Here is a 19,543-nt window from a genome sequence, read left to right as displayed (position 1 = left end):
CCGGGAGTATCTCATGAACCCCAAAAGTACTGCAGCCCTCACAGTAAGCAAACAATCATTTGCAATGCAATAAGTCTCTCATTATGTAAGTTTGAGCTATTGGCATTGCTAAATAACCAATATCTCAAACATTAATATTGCCAGACCTATTGCATTGCAAATGCTTGTTATTCCTGTGAGTGGTTGTGTAGGCAGGGCCCGTGCACTGCTTGGCCCGGGGGCTTAGAATGCTGTTAAGAAGGCCCTGGATGCAGCATGTCTTATGTGGGGGATGTAGGTTTGAGATGCATGAGGCTTTGAAGACATGCTCCATGTACGGATTATATGTCACTAGCAAACTTGAATACATAGAAAGCAACTGTGCACTTTGCAGCTGGAGGGATAACAATTCCGTAGGTATGGGTATTAGGGCAGGGGCTGGTGTGGGACCAATGCAGAAAGAGAATAAGCAGGTATCGGATGTGAGGGAGAGGGACACGTGAGGAAATCTCACTGGGGCGCTGTTGGTACAGATCCTGTAATTGGAAGGATTACAGATTTATTATTTTCATTTACTTTTATGTCCATGCTATGTAGATTACAGTGGTGCAGGGGATATTTTGCATCCATATTTACAGCTCCCGGCATTTACGCTGTCTGACCACTAGAAAATAAATTGTCATTTGTTGAACTTTACATAAGTGCAAAATGGCGCCACAGTTGGTAAAACGTAACAAACGCAGGCCCCTGTGATTATTGCCAAACATGCCGTTTTAGGGCTAGTGAAAGTTTCTTAAAATGAAGCCCCTTCTTATTTTGTGATCACAGCTTCCACATCCCACTCAGATGGGTTCGCCTTTGACTGTTGTTGATCTTTCTGTTCCTATTTTCGCTCTTTCATCAGTTCTCATTGTTTTTGACAGTGGGTGGGCGGTGGTTCAAACAGTTCATGCTTATAATAATATCGGAGCTGCTGTCTTTGGTTCTCGCTTAAACATGTGTGATCTGTGCCTGCCGCTTCTGTGTTGCTTCATATTGCGGTGCCTCGTTCCTGTTTTAGAAAGCACTGGACAGGGATGGCATTTAAGAGAATGTCAACATGTATTTCGTGTTGCTCTACTGCCCGTGCTTGTGGCGCTGGAAACTATGAAAATAAAATGAAACATACTTACAAACCCTCACTGGGGAGGGAAACACGGAGTTAACACTGCTTTTCAACAGGATCAGGCTTTCTCACAGTTAAAACATAACGAGAACATTCACACCTGGGCGCTAAGAGGCGTGTTCAGCAGCAGTTAACACCTTCTTGGCTGTTGCCTAAGGGCTTACACGTTTGCTGCTCAAGTTACTTGTTCTGGAACAACGGGCACTCACCACAAACACGCAGATGGTGGGGGGTGGTGGGGAAAAACACGCCAGCTAGCTGCTGTCCTCCTCATTGGTGACGTTCCTACGTGCTGATAGGAAAGCCGGAGCAGCAGCAAATCGAAAATACCCATTTGAAATGGGTGAAGACTTGCGACGTGGGACAGTGAAAAAGATAACAAAGGTTAAACCTTAGGGAGGAATGCGCGCCCCCCCTGGGATGGTGGCGCGCTTAGGCAACTTAATACTCTGTCCAGTTTTAGGAAGAGGTTGAAAACCACTCTGTTTCCAAGAACCTTGATTTTGTCCCGTTTTCCCCCTTTGTCTTTTTCTTTGCCTCTGCTGTTCGGACAATCTAAGCGCCAGGATACCCTTTGGGTGACAGTTTAGCGCTATACAAAATTCCCTTACATTACATTACATATGCTATTTTATTGAATGCAAATGTTCATTATCTTTAGACTAAACTACTCAACTTTAACATTTAAACTGACTCAGCTGTTCTGTCTCGTCATTCCTTGTGAGTGAACATTAGTTGGATCATCAATGTATTTAGAAAACTGATCTATGAGATGTTAAATTTGGGTTTAGTTTCAGTTATCCTATTCCTGGTCCTCATTGGGTAACTGTCCATCCCCTTAATGTCCAACCCCTTTCAGCACAGAGCCAAATCCATCGGAGGACAATTGAATTCATGAGTAATGCAAGATTAAATTAAATTAAATCAGTAGGGGCCCAGTAAACGCTACAGCAGAACCAAACATGATTTCACAATGTTAACCAAAATGAAAGTTACAAATGAAATAATCTGTGTGAGTCTTTGTTACAGAGAACGAAGACAGTGGGAACTTTCCATTCCCATGAAGACACCACCACTTCATTGGCTGAACAGACTCAAATACCACAAAAAATGTATTAGTTATAGATATTGAATTCTTATATTAGTGTGTGTTCTCAGACTAGCGTGCGCAAGACTTTCCCAGGCGACATCACTGACAGCTTACTTTCTTCACACTGCCACCCAAACTCTCTGCGCTCTGAAGCTCTACGCTCTGAGTAGACTTTACTAATCTCTTTATTGAGCTATTTGCTGAGACCCATTAATGTCACCTTTTGCCAGAAGCAATGTTTTACCTCTGAAGACTCCACTGAAAATTCTAAACTTCTCTTCACAAGAAGTGCTATTTGAATTGCTTTAAGCTTAATGCTTACAACTCTCGATTTTGAACTCTTTATGACTTCAAGATACTTTTCTCATCTTAATACTTAGAATAGGGAATTACTTAGAAGGAATGCACTATATGCTAAATGTTCTGTATTGTATTGAGTAATAAGTGATGCCTAATAGTTTATGACTCAAAGAACAGAATGAAGCCCTTTAAACTTACATCAAACCTCCTCACTGAGTCCTACCATCGATCGTTTAACTGTGATGAATAACCTAATTTGTTGACATTGCAGCGTCTGATTAATTCCTAACTACGCCAAAGGTCCAGAGTCTTTGGCCCAGTAGGAGCAGGGCTTTTTCTCTCCAGGTATGTTGAGATACCACATATTTATTAAGCCCCCTTGCTCCCCCAGTTGTTTGAGGTTTCTTTTCAGTGTGCAGGTCCATCTACCAATCAAATCAATTATATTAGTACAATCTTTTCTAAGTCTTAGTGCTTTCTCGTTTCCAATAAATATTTGTATGAATCTGAAATGCAGTGACTACATATCGATGCTTATGATTCTTACCCAGCGAAGCTAGTTGGCAGTCTGGCCCACATCCTCCAATCAGCCTGAGCTCTGTCAGTTTCTTGCAAGATGAGATTGCACTCACCAAAGATTCAAACAGTGGAAACCCAGCACATTTCAGATGAAATACAGTCAGATCCTTGGAGGCCTTGATGCATTCAACTAGGAAAGGGAACACAGTGAAAAACATGTCAGTTGAACAGCTGATTAATTCATATTGCAATGAATCTGTCAACAGTAGAACGAAGTGCCTTGCCCTTACTGCAAAGTCCAAACGGTCTTTTAGGGGGTAGTTTGGTCAGTATTTATATGTCAAACTGCATACATTCTGAATTTTCCTTCGGTTTTCAGGGCCAGCCACTTCTGTGGCAATTCGGAGATCAAACGTCATGTTGGCTTTCTACCATCAATCATCCCAAACTTGCTTTAACTGTACCCTCAGCCTTCTCCACCCATTAACAAACTCTACAAATGAAATAATAACACACATTAAATAAGGATTTTTACCAGGGGACATAATTAGGATATAAAAGGAACACTCAGTGCTAATGGAGTGATCAATGCTACATTCATTCAAAGTTACAACCTGATGTGGCGGCGTCCATGTCAAGAAGCAATACATAATGCTTTTGAGCAGCGGCGGCTCCTCCCCTAAAGCAGAGGAGCGTTGCCGCACTTCTCTCTGAGCACTGCAAAGACGAAAAATAAAAAGATAAAAACATGACATGATTATCATGTTATTTTTCTGCACTGGCTCAGTTCTGTTGCATTTTAGATGCGAGGTGGGGCGGGGCTTGGCTGGCGTCTTAGCCAGCAGGAGGTGCAGTGGTGGGCACTTTCTAAGTGCGAATGATGGTTTGGCTGGCCATATTGGGCCAGTCAAACAGTCATGCGCACTTAGCATGTTCTCCACCCGTCTACATAGCACAGCCTGGGTGGAGAACACGCCCATGCTCCCACTCCCTGTCTGAGCGGCAAACCAGGGTGCTCAGACCAATCACGATGCTGCTGTTGTGCTGGTAACAGCAGCATTGTGATTGGCTAGGGGAGTTTGGAAGCCTGTGTGCTTCCTGCTTCCTGCTTCGTCGACATAAGAAGGACGGAAGAGAGGCGGCAGCAGGTAAATTAATTTTGTTTTCTAATCCACCCTACCCCCAGCCCTCTGCCCCCCTCCCCTGAGTAGCATTCATTAAAAGCCACCACTGATTTTGAGATACGTTTACCACCAGGTATACCAGAATTACACCTGCCAGTAGTTCGTAAAGGGGTTACTGCCAGAGTGAGCCCATTTACATGTGAGGAGATCTCCAACACATGAGGAGCACTCTGCATCACTAATTCCACTCCAGGGGTGGAAAAATGGGCGTTCCAAAGTGTGGGGTACCTTGGAAGTTTATGAACGCCCACAAACAAGTATGTGAGCAACTGCTCACATCACTCTGCAGCCCGGAAAGGATCATATTTTTATTCCACCTAAGGGTAGCCGTAAATACTTTTTTCATGATGGGAAGAAAAATGGATCACCTTCAAATGTAATGTAGTGGAAAGGTGTTCTCCATGTGGGAAAAACATTATCCCCACAAAGAAAACAAACTCGGTAGTTGAAGCTCTGAGAGGAGGAAGACGGCGGCCGGCTGAGACGCTCGGTCGCGAGCTCCGATGCACCGCTACACAAAATAGCGCGTCGCTCTCCTAAACTTCGCCTGAAAATACAAAAGTCAAAAGTCAAGACTAAACTGAATGGAATGACTATCTAAGGATTTAGTGGACTCAGCACCGTACAAAACAAGCACCTCGAAGATTACTGAGAGATTATTGAGAGAGCTCGTCCTTTCACTCTGCATTGTTAAAATCCCGCTGGCGCCGACACGAATGTAGAAACTACAACAAACAACACAATATCTCCACCAGAATCATGACTATCGGACTCCCAAGGGGGAAAAACATACCTGAAAGTATATTGTTACCAGATACGGGGATCTGGGCAGAGGCGCTGAAAGTGGAGTACTGTGTTGAACAGTGGGGTGAGGTAGAGTAGACCAGAGTATGGGACAGTGTGCTACAGTGAAGTGGTATATAGGGTGATCAAGTGTAGTGCCGTAGAGTGCCTTTGAGTAGAGCGGCATACAGTGGAGTGGAACATATGGAACATATGGACGTCATCTGATATTGATATTGATAATGTCATTGTGAACACAAACGCTAAGAAGAAAAATACTAATCAATACCAAGCAAACCCAATAAATAACAACGAGCAAGAAAGAAGTGACCTTTTGCAACCAGGAAACTCAGGAAAATATAATCAGGACACAAATGCTAGAAAGATTGAGGGGAGAAAAGACACGCAAATAGAACCAGAAAAAACACTGGGATTTGCCGGCACAGTACTCCACGTTATGCCACTACACTATACTCCAGTTTACAAAAGTTTGACACACTCTACAACAAAGCATACCGCTCCACTGCACAAGATGTCACGCCACTCTATAACACTTTACTCCACTGTATGCTACACCACTATATTGTTTTACACCACACGGCAGTCTACTATACGAGAACCACTCCACTATATGACACTATACTCCACACTATGCTATGCCACTCCACTCGACTACACTATACGACAGTTAAGTCCACTGTATTCCAGTGTACGACTCTTCAATGTATGACGCTTCACTGTACAACACTCTACTATAATCTATAAAACTGCACTGTACAATACTCTACTACACTCTATGCCAGTGTACGTCACCATACTATGCTGTATACTTCTACACTGCACTGTAGAGCACTCATCCCAACTCTATACGATTCTAAGACCAGTGTATGGAGAAACAGTAAGCTACAGTTTATGTAGTGAGGCGATTGATGCAAAAAGACTGTGAGGGGAGTGACGAAGTTGGCAATGCTGTCAGGGAAGGTAGTTCCTGGTCCTGATGGTCAGTAGGCGAGGGATTCAGACAGGGTGTACATTGCTCAGATCCAAAGTTTAAAATGTAGGTGTAGCGTTCTTCATGGTCGTGGTGCAGTTGATGGATTTCATGAATGTTATAGCGATTCCTCCTCCTGGTTTGTGTTGGTGGTCTTGCTGTGTAACCTTGTATCCTAATACACAAAGGGGTAGAGAACAGGTCATCCCCCACTCATAATCTCATATACAACAACGGACCTGTTCACACAGTGACTTTCCTCCTCAGATCTCCCACCCAACTATTATAATGTCTGTCGGGACTGCGTTAGAGTTATACCGTCTATGCCTTACGGATCTTGGTCACCTCTTTTGAATGATTTAAAATTAGACTGTTGCGTTGTGTTCGAACAATGTCATCCCCCATCAATCACTCCCCTCGTGTGAAGAGAGTATTTCAGGTGAGAAAGAAGGAAAGGACCTAGCGAGCACTCGGGCAGTGTGTCATTTGACTGCTGAGACACCTACTCGAGGAGAATAGAATTGCCGATTTTTATTGAAGCGAACGTTTTTTAAAATAGTTTGTGTAATTGTGTTGACCTAGCGCATTTTATTAAAAATAGAAAACATTGTTATTTTGCACACTTGCCTGCTACCTGCACTCACTGTAGCATTCACACGCTCGATGCCTGCCGAATCAGGGCAAGGCACCGAGCTTCAGGGAATCTGTGGCGGCCATCTTGGGGCGGGACAGAGCAGCGAGAGCGCTCTAGTGTGAGGGATAAAAGGAGCCCTCTAACAGAGTTTTTCGACCTAGCGAGCACTCGGGCAGTGTGTCATTTGACTGCTGAGACACCTACTCGAGGAGAATAGAATTGCCGATTTTTATTGAAGCGAACGTTTTTTAAAATAGTTTGTGTAATTGTGTTGACCTAGCGCATTTTATTAAAAATAGAAAACATTGTTATTTTGCACACTTGCCTGCTACCTGCACTCACTGTAGCATTCACACGCTCGATGCCTGCCGAATCAGGGCAAGGCACCGAGCTTCAGGGAATCTGTGGCGGCCATCTTGGGGCGGGACAGAGCAGCGAGAGCGCTCTAGTGTGAGGGATAAAAGGAGCCCTCTAACAGAGTTTTTCGACCTAGCGAGCACTCGGGCAGTGTGTCATTTGACTGCTGAGACACCTACTCGAGGAGAATAGAATTGCCGATTTTTATTGAAGCGAACGTTTTTTAAAATAGTTTGTGTAATTGTGTTGACCTAGCGCATTTTATTAAAAATAGAAAACATTGTTATTTTGCACACTTGCCTGCTACCTGCACTCACTGTAGCATTCACACGCTCGATGCCTGCCGAATCAGGGCAAGGCACCGAGCTTCAGGGAATCTGTGGCGGCCATCTTGGGGCGGGACAGAGCAGCGAGAGCGCTCTAGTGTGAGGGATAAAAGGAGCCCTCTAACAGAGTTTTTCGACCTAGCGAGCACTCGGGCAGTGTGTCATTTGACTGCTGAGACACCTACTCGAGGAGAATAGAATTGCCGATTTTTATTGAAGCGAACGTTTTTTAAAATAGTTTGTGTAATTGTGTTGACCTAGCGCATTTTATTAAAAATAGAAAACATTGTTATTTTGCACACTTGCCTGCTACCTGCACTCACTGTAGCATTCACACGCTCGATGCCTGCCGAATCAGGGCAAGGCACCGAGCTTCAGGGAATCTGTGGCGGCCATCTTGGGGCGGGACAGAGCAGCGAGAGCGCTCTAGTGTGAGGGATAAAAGGAGCCCTCTAACAGAGTTTTTCGACCTAGCGAGCACTCGGGCAGTGTGTCATTTGACTGCTGAGACACCTACTCGAGGAGAATAGAATTGCCGATTTTTATTGAAGCGAACGTTTTTTAAAATAGTTTGTGTAATTGTGTTGACCTAGCGCATTTTATTAAAAATAGAAAACATTGTTATTTTGCACACTTGCCTGCTACCTGCACTCACTGTAGCATTCACACGCTCGATGCCTGCCGAATCAGGGCAAGGCACCGAGCTTCAGGGAATCTGTGGCGGCCATCTTGGGGCGGGACAGAGCAGCGAGAGCGCTCTAGTGTGAGGGATAAAAGGAGCCCTCTAACAGAGTTTTTCGACCTAGCGAGCACTCGGGCAGTGTGTCATTTGACTGCTGAGACACCTACTCGAGGAGAATAGAATTGCCGATTTTTATTGAAGCGAACGTTTTTTAAAATAGTTTGTGTAATTGTGTTGACCTAGCGCATTTTATTAAAAATAGAAAACATTGTTATTTTGCACACTTGCCTGCTACCTGCACTCACTGTAGCATTCACACGCTCGATGCCTGCCGAATCAGGGCAAGGCACCGAGCTTCAGGGAATCTGTGGCGGCCATCTTGGGGCGGGACAGAGCAGCGAGAGCGCTCTAGTGTGAGGGATAAAAGGAAACAGCCCTACTCCGCGATAGCGGACGCGTTTTGAGCGGACGCGCCTCGTCATCGCCGGAGTCTAGCCAGAGTCAGCCCGTCTGTGCCCGTCCGGGCCAGGCCGGGACATAGGGCACGATCCTCTACCCACCTCACAGTAAAGATATGCTAACAGGTAACCAACTTAGGGCGTTACGCCCCTCTAGCCTTGACACCTGTATAACTTTGAATCCTCTACTAGCTGGTGCACAAACATGCCCAGAGTGTACCCTTACCCTGAATAACTATCAGCCTTATCCTGATACCCCACAGGGGACTGTTTTCAAATCCTATCAACAAAAAGTCTGTTCAAAAGAACATTTATTCTTTCTGATAAACTGCCGTTCACTGCCCCAGCATAAATTAGATATTTTTCACCTACTGACTGACAGAAAGCCCATCGCTATATTTCTAACTGAGACGTGGCTCCACGATGGATCGGGCCCCGATGTTGCAACCGCCCTCCCCCCGAGCTATGCTATAGCTAGGAGAGATAGGGTAGGACATATAGGAGGGGGTATTGCCATTATCTACAGCAGAGAGTATGTGTGCACTTTTGAACCTGCAGCTATTCCAAACTGCGAGGCAGCGTCTTTCAAAATTTCCCTTAGTCCAAATTTCACCTTTTCCGGACTATTAATCTACCGACCACCAGTAAAAAATACATCTTGGTCAGATGACTTGGCAAATTTTATCCTACCCCAACATCTAAAAGCCCAAAATTACACTGTACTGGGAGATTTGAATCTCCATCTAGATGACGCCCAAAGTAAGACCTGCAAAAATCTAATAGATGACCTCATGGTGTTGGACATGACACTACGAAATAGCGGTCCAACTCACAAAGCCGGACACTTGCTGGACCCAATAATATCAAATATGAAAGAACTTTCATGGCTTGACACCACGCCTGTTCTCTGGTCAGACCATTTTCTTCTAAGTTTTGCCATCTTGCTAGAGCCTAAAAAAGGTCCAATTTCGACTCCTACAGAATCATTTAGAAGAAACTGGAAATTCCTAAATGTGGAGGACCTGAACAATGCTTTGAAGGAAAATCATCCTAATCTGGATGGAGATATGGATAGCATTGCAGAGCTAACACAAAAGTGGCTAACTGGTGTCGTTGATACTTGTCTGCCCCTAGCCCGTTGCAAAGGGAAAGTCCATCGCCCTCCTGCTCCCTGGTTCACAGAAGCCTTGAAGAAAGAAAAATCTAGCTGTAAAAACCTAGAGAGACAGTGGCGAAAAAATTACGACCTTTACCAAAAAGAAGTTTACCGAAAGGCCAGAAATTGTTACCATTGAGCTTGCATGAAAGCTAAAGCTTGCTATGTCACTGATACAATTAACATGGCCGTAAACAAATCCCAGACTCTCTTCAACACGGTAAAAGAGTTAGCTGGGGAGAACGCTAGAGCAGAACCTACCCCTCTCAACACCCAGCAATGCCAGGATTTGGCCTCTTTCTTTACGAATAAGATCGAGAACATCGTCTCTAATATTAAAAATGCTAACAAGTTAACAGACAAGCAAGGAAATACCACCCTAGCCCCTAGAGTAAACTGCCATCTTGAAGCCTGGCCTCCTATTAAATTAGACATACTGAAGGAATTACTAAAATCAATCAAATCGGGTTCCCCACGTGACCCTATTCCTGTCAGTATTTTAAACAAATTAGAGGATGCTGCATTAACTCCCATAGCAGAAATACTGAACGTATCCATAGAGCAAGCTATAGTTCCTGCCCTATGGAAACATGCGATGGTCAGCCCCCTACTTAAGAAACCAGGCGCAGACCCAATGATATTGGCCAACTATCGCCCAATTTCATTGCTACCCGCCTTTTCCAAGATCCTAGAGAGGCATATCCACAAAGCACTCTCAACTTATGTAGAAAACAATAATCTCCTACACTCGTCTCAATCGGGGTTTAGGAGTGGTTTTTCTACTGAGACAGCCCTGCTCGGGGTCACAGAAAGGATCAGGGAGCTTATGGACGACGGCCAAACAGTAGCACTGGTCTTGTTAGATCTCAGTGCGGCTTTCGACACCATCTCTCACTCTATACTGCTGGACAGGCTGGGGGAGTATGGTGTCGAAGGCAAAGCTCTGGAATGGATTAGATCATACCTCTCCCTCTGTACTTTCCAGATCTCCTCCTCGGAAACCTGCTCTGAGGTATTCCATTCTCCTCACGGAGTACCACAGGGATCTATTTTGAGCCCTCTGCTTTTTAACTTATACCTACGTCCACTGGCCAATCTTGTAGAAAATGTCGGCTTAAGTTTAATGACCTATGCAGATGACTCACAAGTCCTATTCTCACTCTCCAAATCTGACATGTCCTCTCCATCTGCATTAAAAGTAGGCCTCCAAGAAATTTTTTGCTGGATGTCAGATAACCAACTTAAACTTAATGGAGATAAAACGGAGGTACTCCTGTTAGGAAATAACAAAGATCTTTGGAATGATTCCCATTGGCCACCATCATTGGGTAAACTTCCATCTCCAGCCTCGCAGGTTAGAAACCTTGGGGTCACCATTGATGACTGTTTATCCATGTCCCAGCAAGCAAACAAAGTGGCAGGTATATGCTTCACCATTATCAAATGGTTAAGAAAAATCATCTGGATGCTGCCGCCTACTACCCAGAAGACCGTGGTCAATGCCTTAGTGACATCTCGGCTTGATTACGGTAACATCTTATATCTGGGCTCTAATAAGGCAGTGATAAAGCGTCTGCAACTTGTGCAGAACGCCGCGGCTAGATTACTTTGTAAAATCCCCAGATCTGCTAGGATCACCCAACATCTCAGGGATCTGCATTGGCTTAAGGTCGAGAACCGTATTCATTTCAAAGCCTTGAGCTACTTATTTAAAATCAAAGCTGGCACTGCCCCCAAATATCTTCAGGCCCTTGCTAAGCCCTACCTTCCAAACCGTAACTTGCGTTCAGGTACAGCGGCAAACTTTGCAGTACCTAGGTTTAAAAGAGCCAGAATGGGCGGGAGATCTTTCTCCTACCTGGGGCCAACGCTGTGGAACACACTGCCCTTGTACATTCGCAAGGAGGAAAGTTATGTGAACTTTAGAAAGAACATAAAAACGTGGCTTTTTAATAAATAATTGCTTGGTCTGTTCTCTCCCCAGTGATTCTTGAGTGTTTTGCGTTTCTGGCGCCGGGAAACCCTTGGTGGGTAGCTGCGCGCCTTATAAATGCTATAAAATAAATAAATAAATAAATAAAGAAGGGAAAGGAAAATGTGTGAAAAGGGATGGTGGAGCCTCACGGGAGTAACACCATGGGGGTGAGCAGGATGATACTCGCCTGCCACTTCAGGTTCTCATCCTCAGCAACTACCGGTCCCAAACAAAATTTGTGAAAGTGCAAAAGGAAAAAAAGAAGAAATGAACACTGGTGCTAGGATGTCAAAACGTGCCTGTACATTAGTGAAAATCCGATGTGCCGCAGGATCTAACCCACATTAAGGACTACGGAGCCTGGATCTTAGCTCCGCCTGTCCTGATTAAAACCGAGCTAGACCACACTGGCTAATGGACCTTTATTCAGTGCTGTGTGTCTGCTCATTAAAATCCAACATGTTTCATTGCCCAAAGTTAACTCCTGGCAATTTCTTCAGGGCCTGGGTCTGTCACTCCACCCTGCACCAATTATTTTGTATTTGTTAGTGTTCCTGCGGAAGACACAAGTAGAAACCAACGCAACATCATCAGTTGGCGCCTATTCTCTACATCTAGTATTGTCATTAAAAAACCACGAGTTGCCATAGTCAATTACCGGGATGAAGCCCATTGCGGGCATACCTGTACCCTCGTGCATGTGTATGTGCTTGGTCACTGTCTCACTGGCTCTCACGTATACTGCCACCGTCAGTCTCACAATCACAGTAGTCTCTTCCATGCCAGTAACTGAAACCCCTTGTGCCTATACATATAGTGGACAAAGGCAAGAGAGTAGGATGTCTCTGGAATACTCTGCTAAACATTAACTTTGCCCCATTCAATCAGGTCATTGAGCCCTAGTTGGTCCACCCCCTCCTGGTAAATCTAACGTGCTTCTCTTGTGCTCAGTCTGCTTTCGATGTTGTAATGGTCACCCATTACCTTCTCGAGTACTACCCAACGGATGTCTCTCGGGGTATGTTTTAGTGCCTGAAAATGCTGCACCAGTTTAGTTGTAAGTTTCCCTGTGCGCAAAGTACTCAGGTACTCTTGTATCCTGATTTTGACTTTACATGTCGTGAGACCAATGTAATGTAGGTCACAAGGACACGTAAGTCTTTAGATCACATTAGTAGTATTACAGTTGCTGAACTTATTCAGGAACCAGGTTTTATTCCCAGCTAAGGTGACACTTTTCGCCGGTGCAGTTAACTCACACACCGAGCAACTTCCACATGGTAAGTGTTCCTGTGGCACGTTGGTCTCTCGTGATTCCTGTTTGGGCCGTGTGTGAACTAAGCGATCATGAAGATTGGCTGATCGCTTAAAAGCAAAGCGAGGTTGAGGCATTTTCATGCTTTTCGTAGTCAATGTCTTCTAATAATCTGTCTGATTTTAGTAGACAGTTGCCCAAAGGTGGTGACCACTGTAATGCATTCTCTGCTGCTCTTTGGTGTCTTTTCTAACAGGGCAGAGTGTGGAGTGTTAAGCGCTTGTTTTCTTGACTGTTTGATCACTTTCCTAGGGTAATCACAGCAAATTGTCACGAAGGGCTCTAGGGTGATACAAAGCGACGTTGATGGCAGCAGCGTGCGCCCTGGGGGAATGCGAGTGGTTCTATGACACACCACAAACGTTTGTCTTGCAGTGCATAGAAATTGCCCTGACTCAAAACTTTTTTGCTTTTAAGGACCAGATGTACTTACAAGTCTCTGGTACCTCGATGGGGGCTACATTTGCTCCTAGTCTGGCCAGTTTGAGGCACATTACATCAATCATGACACCATTCTCTTCCAGAGGAACATTGTCCTCTGGAAGAGGTACATTGATGATGTGCTTTGCATTTGGACAGGCTCGGAAACCAGACTGAATGAGTTCCTAGAGTGGCTTATCAATCTAGACTAATGTCTGAGGTTCACGTGGATGATTAGCAGATCCACAGTAACTTATTTAGATCTTGATATCCGAGCTGAGAACAACAAGTTGGTGACCAATGTGCACCAAAACCCACCGACAAAAATTCGCTCCTACACTATAGATCGTATCACCCTAGAGCCCTACGTGATGATTTGCCGGTAGGTCAAAGTAGCAGAAGTGCCATCAAGCACATTGTGCTTCATGTTAACATCACAGGGTTGACATGATCTCTTGTCCAAACTTAGCCCATCATCTGCCTCCTATTGGTGGCCGAGCGGTTGTTCGTCATGCAACAATGAAAAGGGCTGGGGGAAGTTCATGAGTGGAAACTACAGAAGGGGAACAGGGACTTGGTGCCCCGTTTGCTGCATGTTTCTGCGCTGCCTTCATGACCCAAGACCTGGCTAGCAGGGTCAGTGCCTTGCTTTCCCTCTCCTATCCCTAACTGACACTCATGTAGAAGCCATGAGAGAAGACAGGATTTCTACTCTAACTACTCAATGCCACCTATACCAAGCTCTGCGCCCCACCTCAACATCCCATTGAACTCCACTACATTCCGTATAAGCCTGGGAGGCAGGACAGGGTAGCTTAAATGCTTGCGATCAGTCACAGGCTTCTTAGTCATTCCTATAGATCTACAGAGCACCCAGATTTGAACTGGCAAGCCCAATGAGATCTATTGTGTTAATGCTCTTGCAAACCGAAAACATTACACAACCTAGCCTCAGGCGTGAGTCTTTCTTGTTCTGCCCTGTTGACTTCTTGGTTACAGTGCTAAGCCTTTTACTGGAGCCTATAATCCTGTGGAGGAGGTCGAAGTTCAAACATATATAAAACATGTGGCTTCATCTACAAAATGGAGGCCATCTTTATTCAGGTCAAGTGAAGGCTGAGCAGAGGGCTTTCAGTGGTCCTTGTCCTGCCGGTGCTCAGAACCGGCAGTTCTAAAAGGCAGGTGCCGAGAGGGGTCCCTACCGGCCTCTCCATTTTTGCTTTCACCCTAAGGGTAAAAAAAGAATCTTAGCTGTGTAGCAGTAGCACCCTTCACTGCCTTTGATGTAACTTCAAACAGACTCGTAAGAGTTTTTTGACAATCTCGTCATTTCAGAATTGAAGCATTTTCAATGTTTATTTATTTCATTATATTTATTTATTTGAGGTTTTAAATAGTGTGAACATGACCCGTTAGGGTATCAGAGCACTTTACAGGGATAAACACGTTGTGTACAGGAAAAGCAAAGGCAAAATACATGGAAGGGGGTTAGGGAATTGACTACAGTAGGACAAAGCCAGAGTTATGTACAATAACATTACAGTGCCAAAATCAGCGAGTGACATGTCACAGGGGCATAACACAGGCCCCCACACCTGCGGCAGTGCGGGGGCCCCCTCAGCACAGTACTCAGGCCTGAGCGCTCCGGAGTAAATCCGGAGCGGGGCCCCTCCCTGTACATAGCAGGGGGGGCCTTTAAACGTTTGTTCTACCCTGAGATGCGCTAAGTGCCCGCCATTGCAGGAATCAGGCTGAGGACTGACATGGACATGCTGCCTGCTCTCAGGGGCAGTGGAAGGGGGGCAGGACTAGACTTGAGGAGTTTGGGCAGGTACATGCGAGTTGCAGTGCCTTTGGACATTGGAATCAGTGCACAATGGCCCACAATGCACCTTGAAGCTGAGGCACGCGTGTTCCTGCCAGACACGTGTTTTTTAAGGCTAGTGTATCCTGTCTGAGTCTCCCGGTCCATATTACAGCCGAAAGTGGTGCTCCTTCCGCCCCCGTTACAGTTGGGAGCTGGTGTGGGTGAAACATGCTTCGCCAGTACATTGTCGAGGTATGACAGGTGAGTAACTGTCCCTGGATCACTTGAAGCAGGTGCGCCATGGTGGAATCACTGGAACCCTTGAAGAGGTCTGACAGGTGCGCAACTGTCCATGGATCATGTGGAGCAGGTGCACTTCCTCGTTTGGGGTAGTCACGCGCACAAACATCCTTCGGGCATTTGGGGGCTCTAGGAGATGGCACTGCACCAATTGCATTTGCGTGTTGCAACAGGTAATATTACTCATTGTAGGTTGTTCCCCACACCTCACTACTGGTGTGTTTAAGCACTGTAGGGAACTTGTCTCGCCAGAGCCAAATTTATTCACACCAAACTCAACGACCCAGCAAGGACAGCAGACCACATCGGCTGGCAGGGATTCAAACTCATGACTTGCAGACTCCCTCATGTGTCATCATCGAGTGTTCAACTCACTTTGCCTTCTTGCCACCTTACGTGCCTCGGTATCCACAATACGCATCTGGAGACTGCACCACAAATGCCTATGGCTGCAAGCATGGCAACTTTACAGAAGACGTTTCGTCGCCGCCATAGCAAGAAAAGTAACACCTGCACGGTTGTTCGTTTTCTAAAAATGATTCAAATTGCTTCAATAGCATCACAGCTGTAGCAAGGATTCAAGTTATCGACTTAAACAACAGGACCTTTGCCAGTGATATATGTATTTGTTATTTATTTGTGGTAGTTATATAGCGTCAACCTAGCCCTTTGGGCCTCCAAGCACTGTACATACAACTGGAAAAGGAAATGCGAAACACATTGTTGAGAGGGTGGAAACGAGGATATAGGAAAACAGTCAGGGAGATAGATTAATGTAGTAATAGCGCATCACCTAGCACAGAACACCCACATGCGGTGCAGCCACACAACGTCTTATGACAAGACCACTGTTAGCCTGCGGCGAGCCCCCGCAGCATCTCGTGGCGCCCAGAGCCCACATGGCCTTTTAATACTGAATTCTGTGATGGGGCCATAAACAGATCTGATACGTGTGAACGCTGCTTGCTGTGCGGGTGCATTTTGTGGAGCCAAGAAAGCTTGGAGGCGTGTGCTCATTACTATGTGAGATCAATAGTTCATGTTACTGTGGGGAGCCATTAAAACATATTTACTGTGTGGGGGCATTGATGTTGGCTTTAATTCTCTTTACTGAGAGAGATTATAAATGCTACTTACTGTGTGAGACCATTGCAGCTAGTTACACTGTGTGCCTATAACGCTAGTTACATTGTGAGGCCTTTAAAAGGTGAGGTATTCATTCTGGTTACTGTGATGAGACATTAAATTGGGTTATTGAGTTGGCCATTAAATACCATTAGTGAATGGGACAGTTAATGCTAGTTCATGTGAGTGATTATTAATGTACACTTACTGTCTGTAGGCACTTAATGACAGTTAATGCTAGTTCATGTGAGTGATTATTAATGTACACTTACTGTCTGTAGGCACTGATGAATTTATTGCCATGTGCCATTGAGACAAATACAACCTGAGATAAATGATGCAAGTACAGCCTAGGACAGGGTTATCTAGTTAGGTCGTAGAGGGATGGATCCGTTCCTTTTAATTCTCATAGATTTGCATGATCTAATTCAGTGAAACTAATTTGTCTGAAAAGAAAATCTGCATAGATCAGACCTCCTGGACCTATGTTTTACACACCTGATCAAAGAACACTCATGCACTTGCTGTCTGTGACCATGAATGTTACTGCCTTCGCCATTGACCCATGTTGGAATAAGGGGAGAAGACCGTTTCGGAAAATGTATTCCTAGTACTACCTGGTGTAACAGATACATGCAGAGTATTCACAGCATCTCTTTCCTTTGAGTTCATCTGAGAGTAAGTGTCACAGACGGGCAATGCTTTGTCTACTGAGATGTAAGGAAGATGCAAGATCATGCTTATACATCCAAAGTGTTTTAGTTGGATCAATATATGTTTTTCAATTGGCTGTTAGACCTGGCATCCTTGGCCTGATTTCCCCTGACTTTTTGCCTCTACCTGCTGTATCTTCGACTGTGTTCTGGATTTCGGTTTTGCTGGTTTAGGTACTCTGGGCAATTTGCCTCTGCTGATCAGTGCCAAAGTGCAAGTGCTCCCTGTGTAAATTGCAATTCTGATTGGTTATCCATGATTGGCATATATGATTTACTGGTAAGTCCCTAGTAAAGTGAACAGTATGTGCCCAGGGACTGTAAATCAAATGCTACCAGTGGGCCTGCAGAACCGATTGTGCCCCCCACAACAGTAGACCTTCAAATGTGTCTCAGATCTACCACTGCAGAGTCTGTGTGCAGTTTTTAACTGCCATGTCAACCTGGCAAGTGCACTTGCCAGGCTCAAACCTTCCCTTTTCTTAAATCTAAGACACCCCTAAGGTAGACCCAAGGTACACTTGTTGGCAGGGAGGGTGCACTGCAGGGGCGTAACACAGACCCCCGCAGCCCCAAGCTCCAGGCCCCCTCATGCCCAACACTTCACCTTGACCGGAGAGCTCCTGATAGGAGTCCGGAGGGGGCCCCTCCACGTACCTTGCAAGGAGGCCCCCTCAATCTTCGTTACGCCACTGACATGTCATCGATAAAAAGAAGAAACCAGCAAATTTAATACAGTGATAGTAAAAGGCAAAGAGAACCAGCAGAATATTAGGAGGAGTGAGAATTGGTGCACGGAGAGGGACAAGCAATACCGGAGATTATGCACAGAAACAAAGCCATGAAAAAGGCAGTATGCGCAAAGAAGAAGTGTTATTGGATGAATTTGCTAATTAGGAAGGTTTTCGCTTCCTTTTTGAAGAGCGACAGAGAAGGTATTCTTCTGATGGAGGTAGGTAGCGAGTTCCAGATTCTTGGTGCAGCCCTGAACGCTCGGTTATATGTCTTTTTTATTGCGGAATGTGGTCAATTTTTTTTGAAACAGATAAGAATCTGGCTGCTGTGTTGAGACAAGCTTTTAGAGGGGCCATTGAGGTCTTTGGTAGGCCAGATAGGGTAGAGCAGCCGTATTCCCAACACCAGAACTGCATTTTTTAGGTCAGCGGTTTCAAGGAAGGATTTTAGTTTTCTCAAGTAGCTCATATGGAACCTGGCAGTTTTGGCCAGAGTTGATGTGTTCACGTATATTCAGGTTGCTGTCAAAGGTTATCCCAAGAGATTTGGCAGAATCCACTGTGGTCGGTGTGCAGTTGAGTGCTGTGATCGAATTGATCCATACCAGGATGTCACTGGATTTTTTTGGGGGGGGAATGAGAAGGAACTCCATTTTTTGGGCATTCAGTTTGAGCAGGTAGTTGGTGAGCCATTGAACAGTCAGTTTCAGGGCATCATTCAGATAGGTAATCTCCTCAAGAGAAGAGACTTTGATGTATATCTGAGTATCATTGGCGTACATGTGGAAGGGGATGTTGCCTGTGCGAAGAATTTCAGCTAATGGTTTAAGGTAGAGATTGAAGAGGGTGGGGGACACAGTATAGCCTTGAGGGACACCAAAAGAGATAGGGGAAGGAGCAGATTGGTTGTTGTTGAGTAAGAATCTCTGGGTGCGGTTCTGGAGGAAGGAAGCAAACCATTTGAAGACGGTGCCTCCTAGACCCATCCTGTGTTCGAGGCGTTCAAGCAGTTTCTCGTGGTTGACTGTGTCGAATGCCGATGAGAGATCCAGACGGATCAAGAGACAGGTTTTGCCTTTGTCAAGGGCTAGGAGTGCATTGTCTACGATGTGCAGAATAGTAGTTTCAGTGCTATGCCCAGGCCTGAACCCAGATTGGAAATCGTCAAGTAAATTGAAATTAGCAATGTGTTGGCTTAGATGCAGCTGCACACATTTCTCCAGCGCTTTCGCAAGAAGAGAAATATTCAAAACTGGTCTGAAGCTGTCTGGGATTTCCGGATTCAGAGTGGTTTTTTTTAGGATGGGGATGACTTGCCTGGTTTTTAGAGAGTCAGGTATGGACCGTTGAAGAAGGGAAACATTGATAATTGTAGCCCAGATGGGAACGATGAGTGGGGAGGTCACTGCCAAGCAGTGACCTCCCCGGGAAGAGGGTAGTTGAAGTGGGTGTGTGGTTTTATGGAGGATATCATTTTCGAGATGGAATAGTCATCATAAAATTGGAACTTGGACCAGTGAGCCTTGTTTT

General features: G+C 45.2%; 1 protein-coding gene across 1 annotated transcript in view; it reads right to left on the bottom strand.

The window, feature by feature from the left end:
• The window catches only part of LOC144818171 (baculoviral IAP repeat-containing protein 1-like), an 863,533-nt gene that overhangs the window by 74,631 nt on the left and 769,359 nt on the right, over nucleotides 1–19,543 (bottom strand). Inside the window, exon 12 of the mRNA XM_078675293.1 lies at nucleotides 3,082–3,243. Within this exon, the coding sequence (XP_078531419.1) occupies nucleotides 3,082–3,243 (162 nt within the window). The remainder of the gene's footprint in view (nucleotides 1–3,081; nucleotides 3,244–19,543) is intronic.

This window comes from Lissotriton helveticus, chromosome 2_1 (assembly GCF_964261635.1).
Source record: "Lissotriton helveticus chromosome 2_1, aLisHel1.1, whole genome shotgun sequence".
Classification (NCBI taxonomy): Eukaryota; Metazoa; Chordata; class Amphibia; order Caudata; family Salamandridae; genus Lissotriton; species Lissotriton helveticus.
This window is presented reverse-complemented; position numbering and strand designations above follow the sequence as displayed.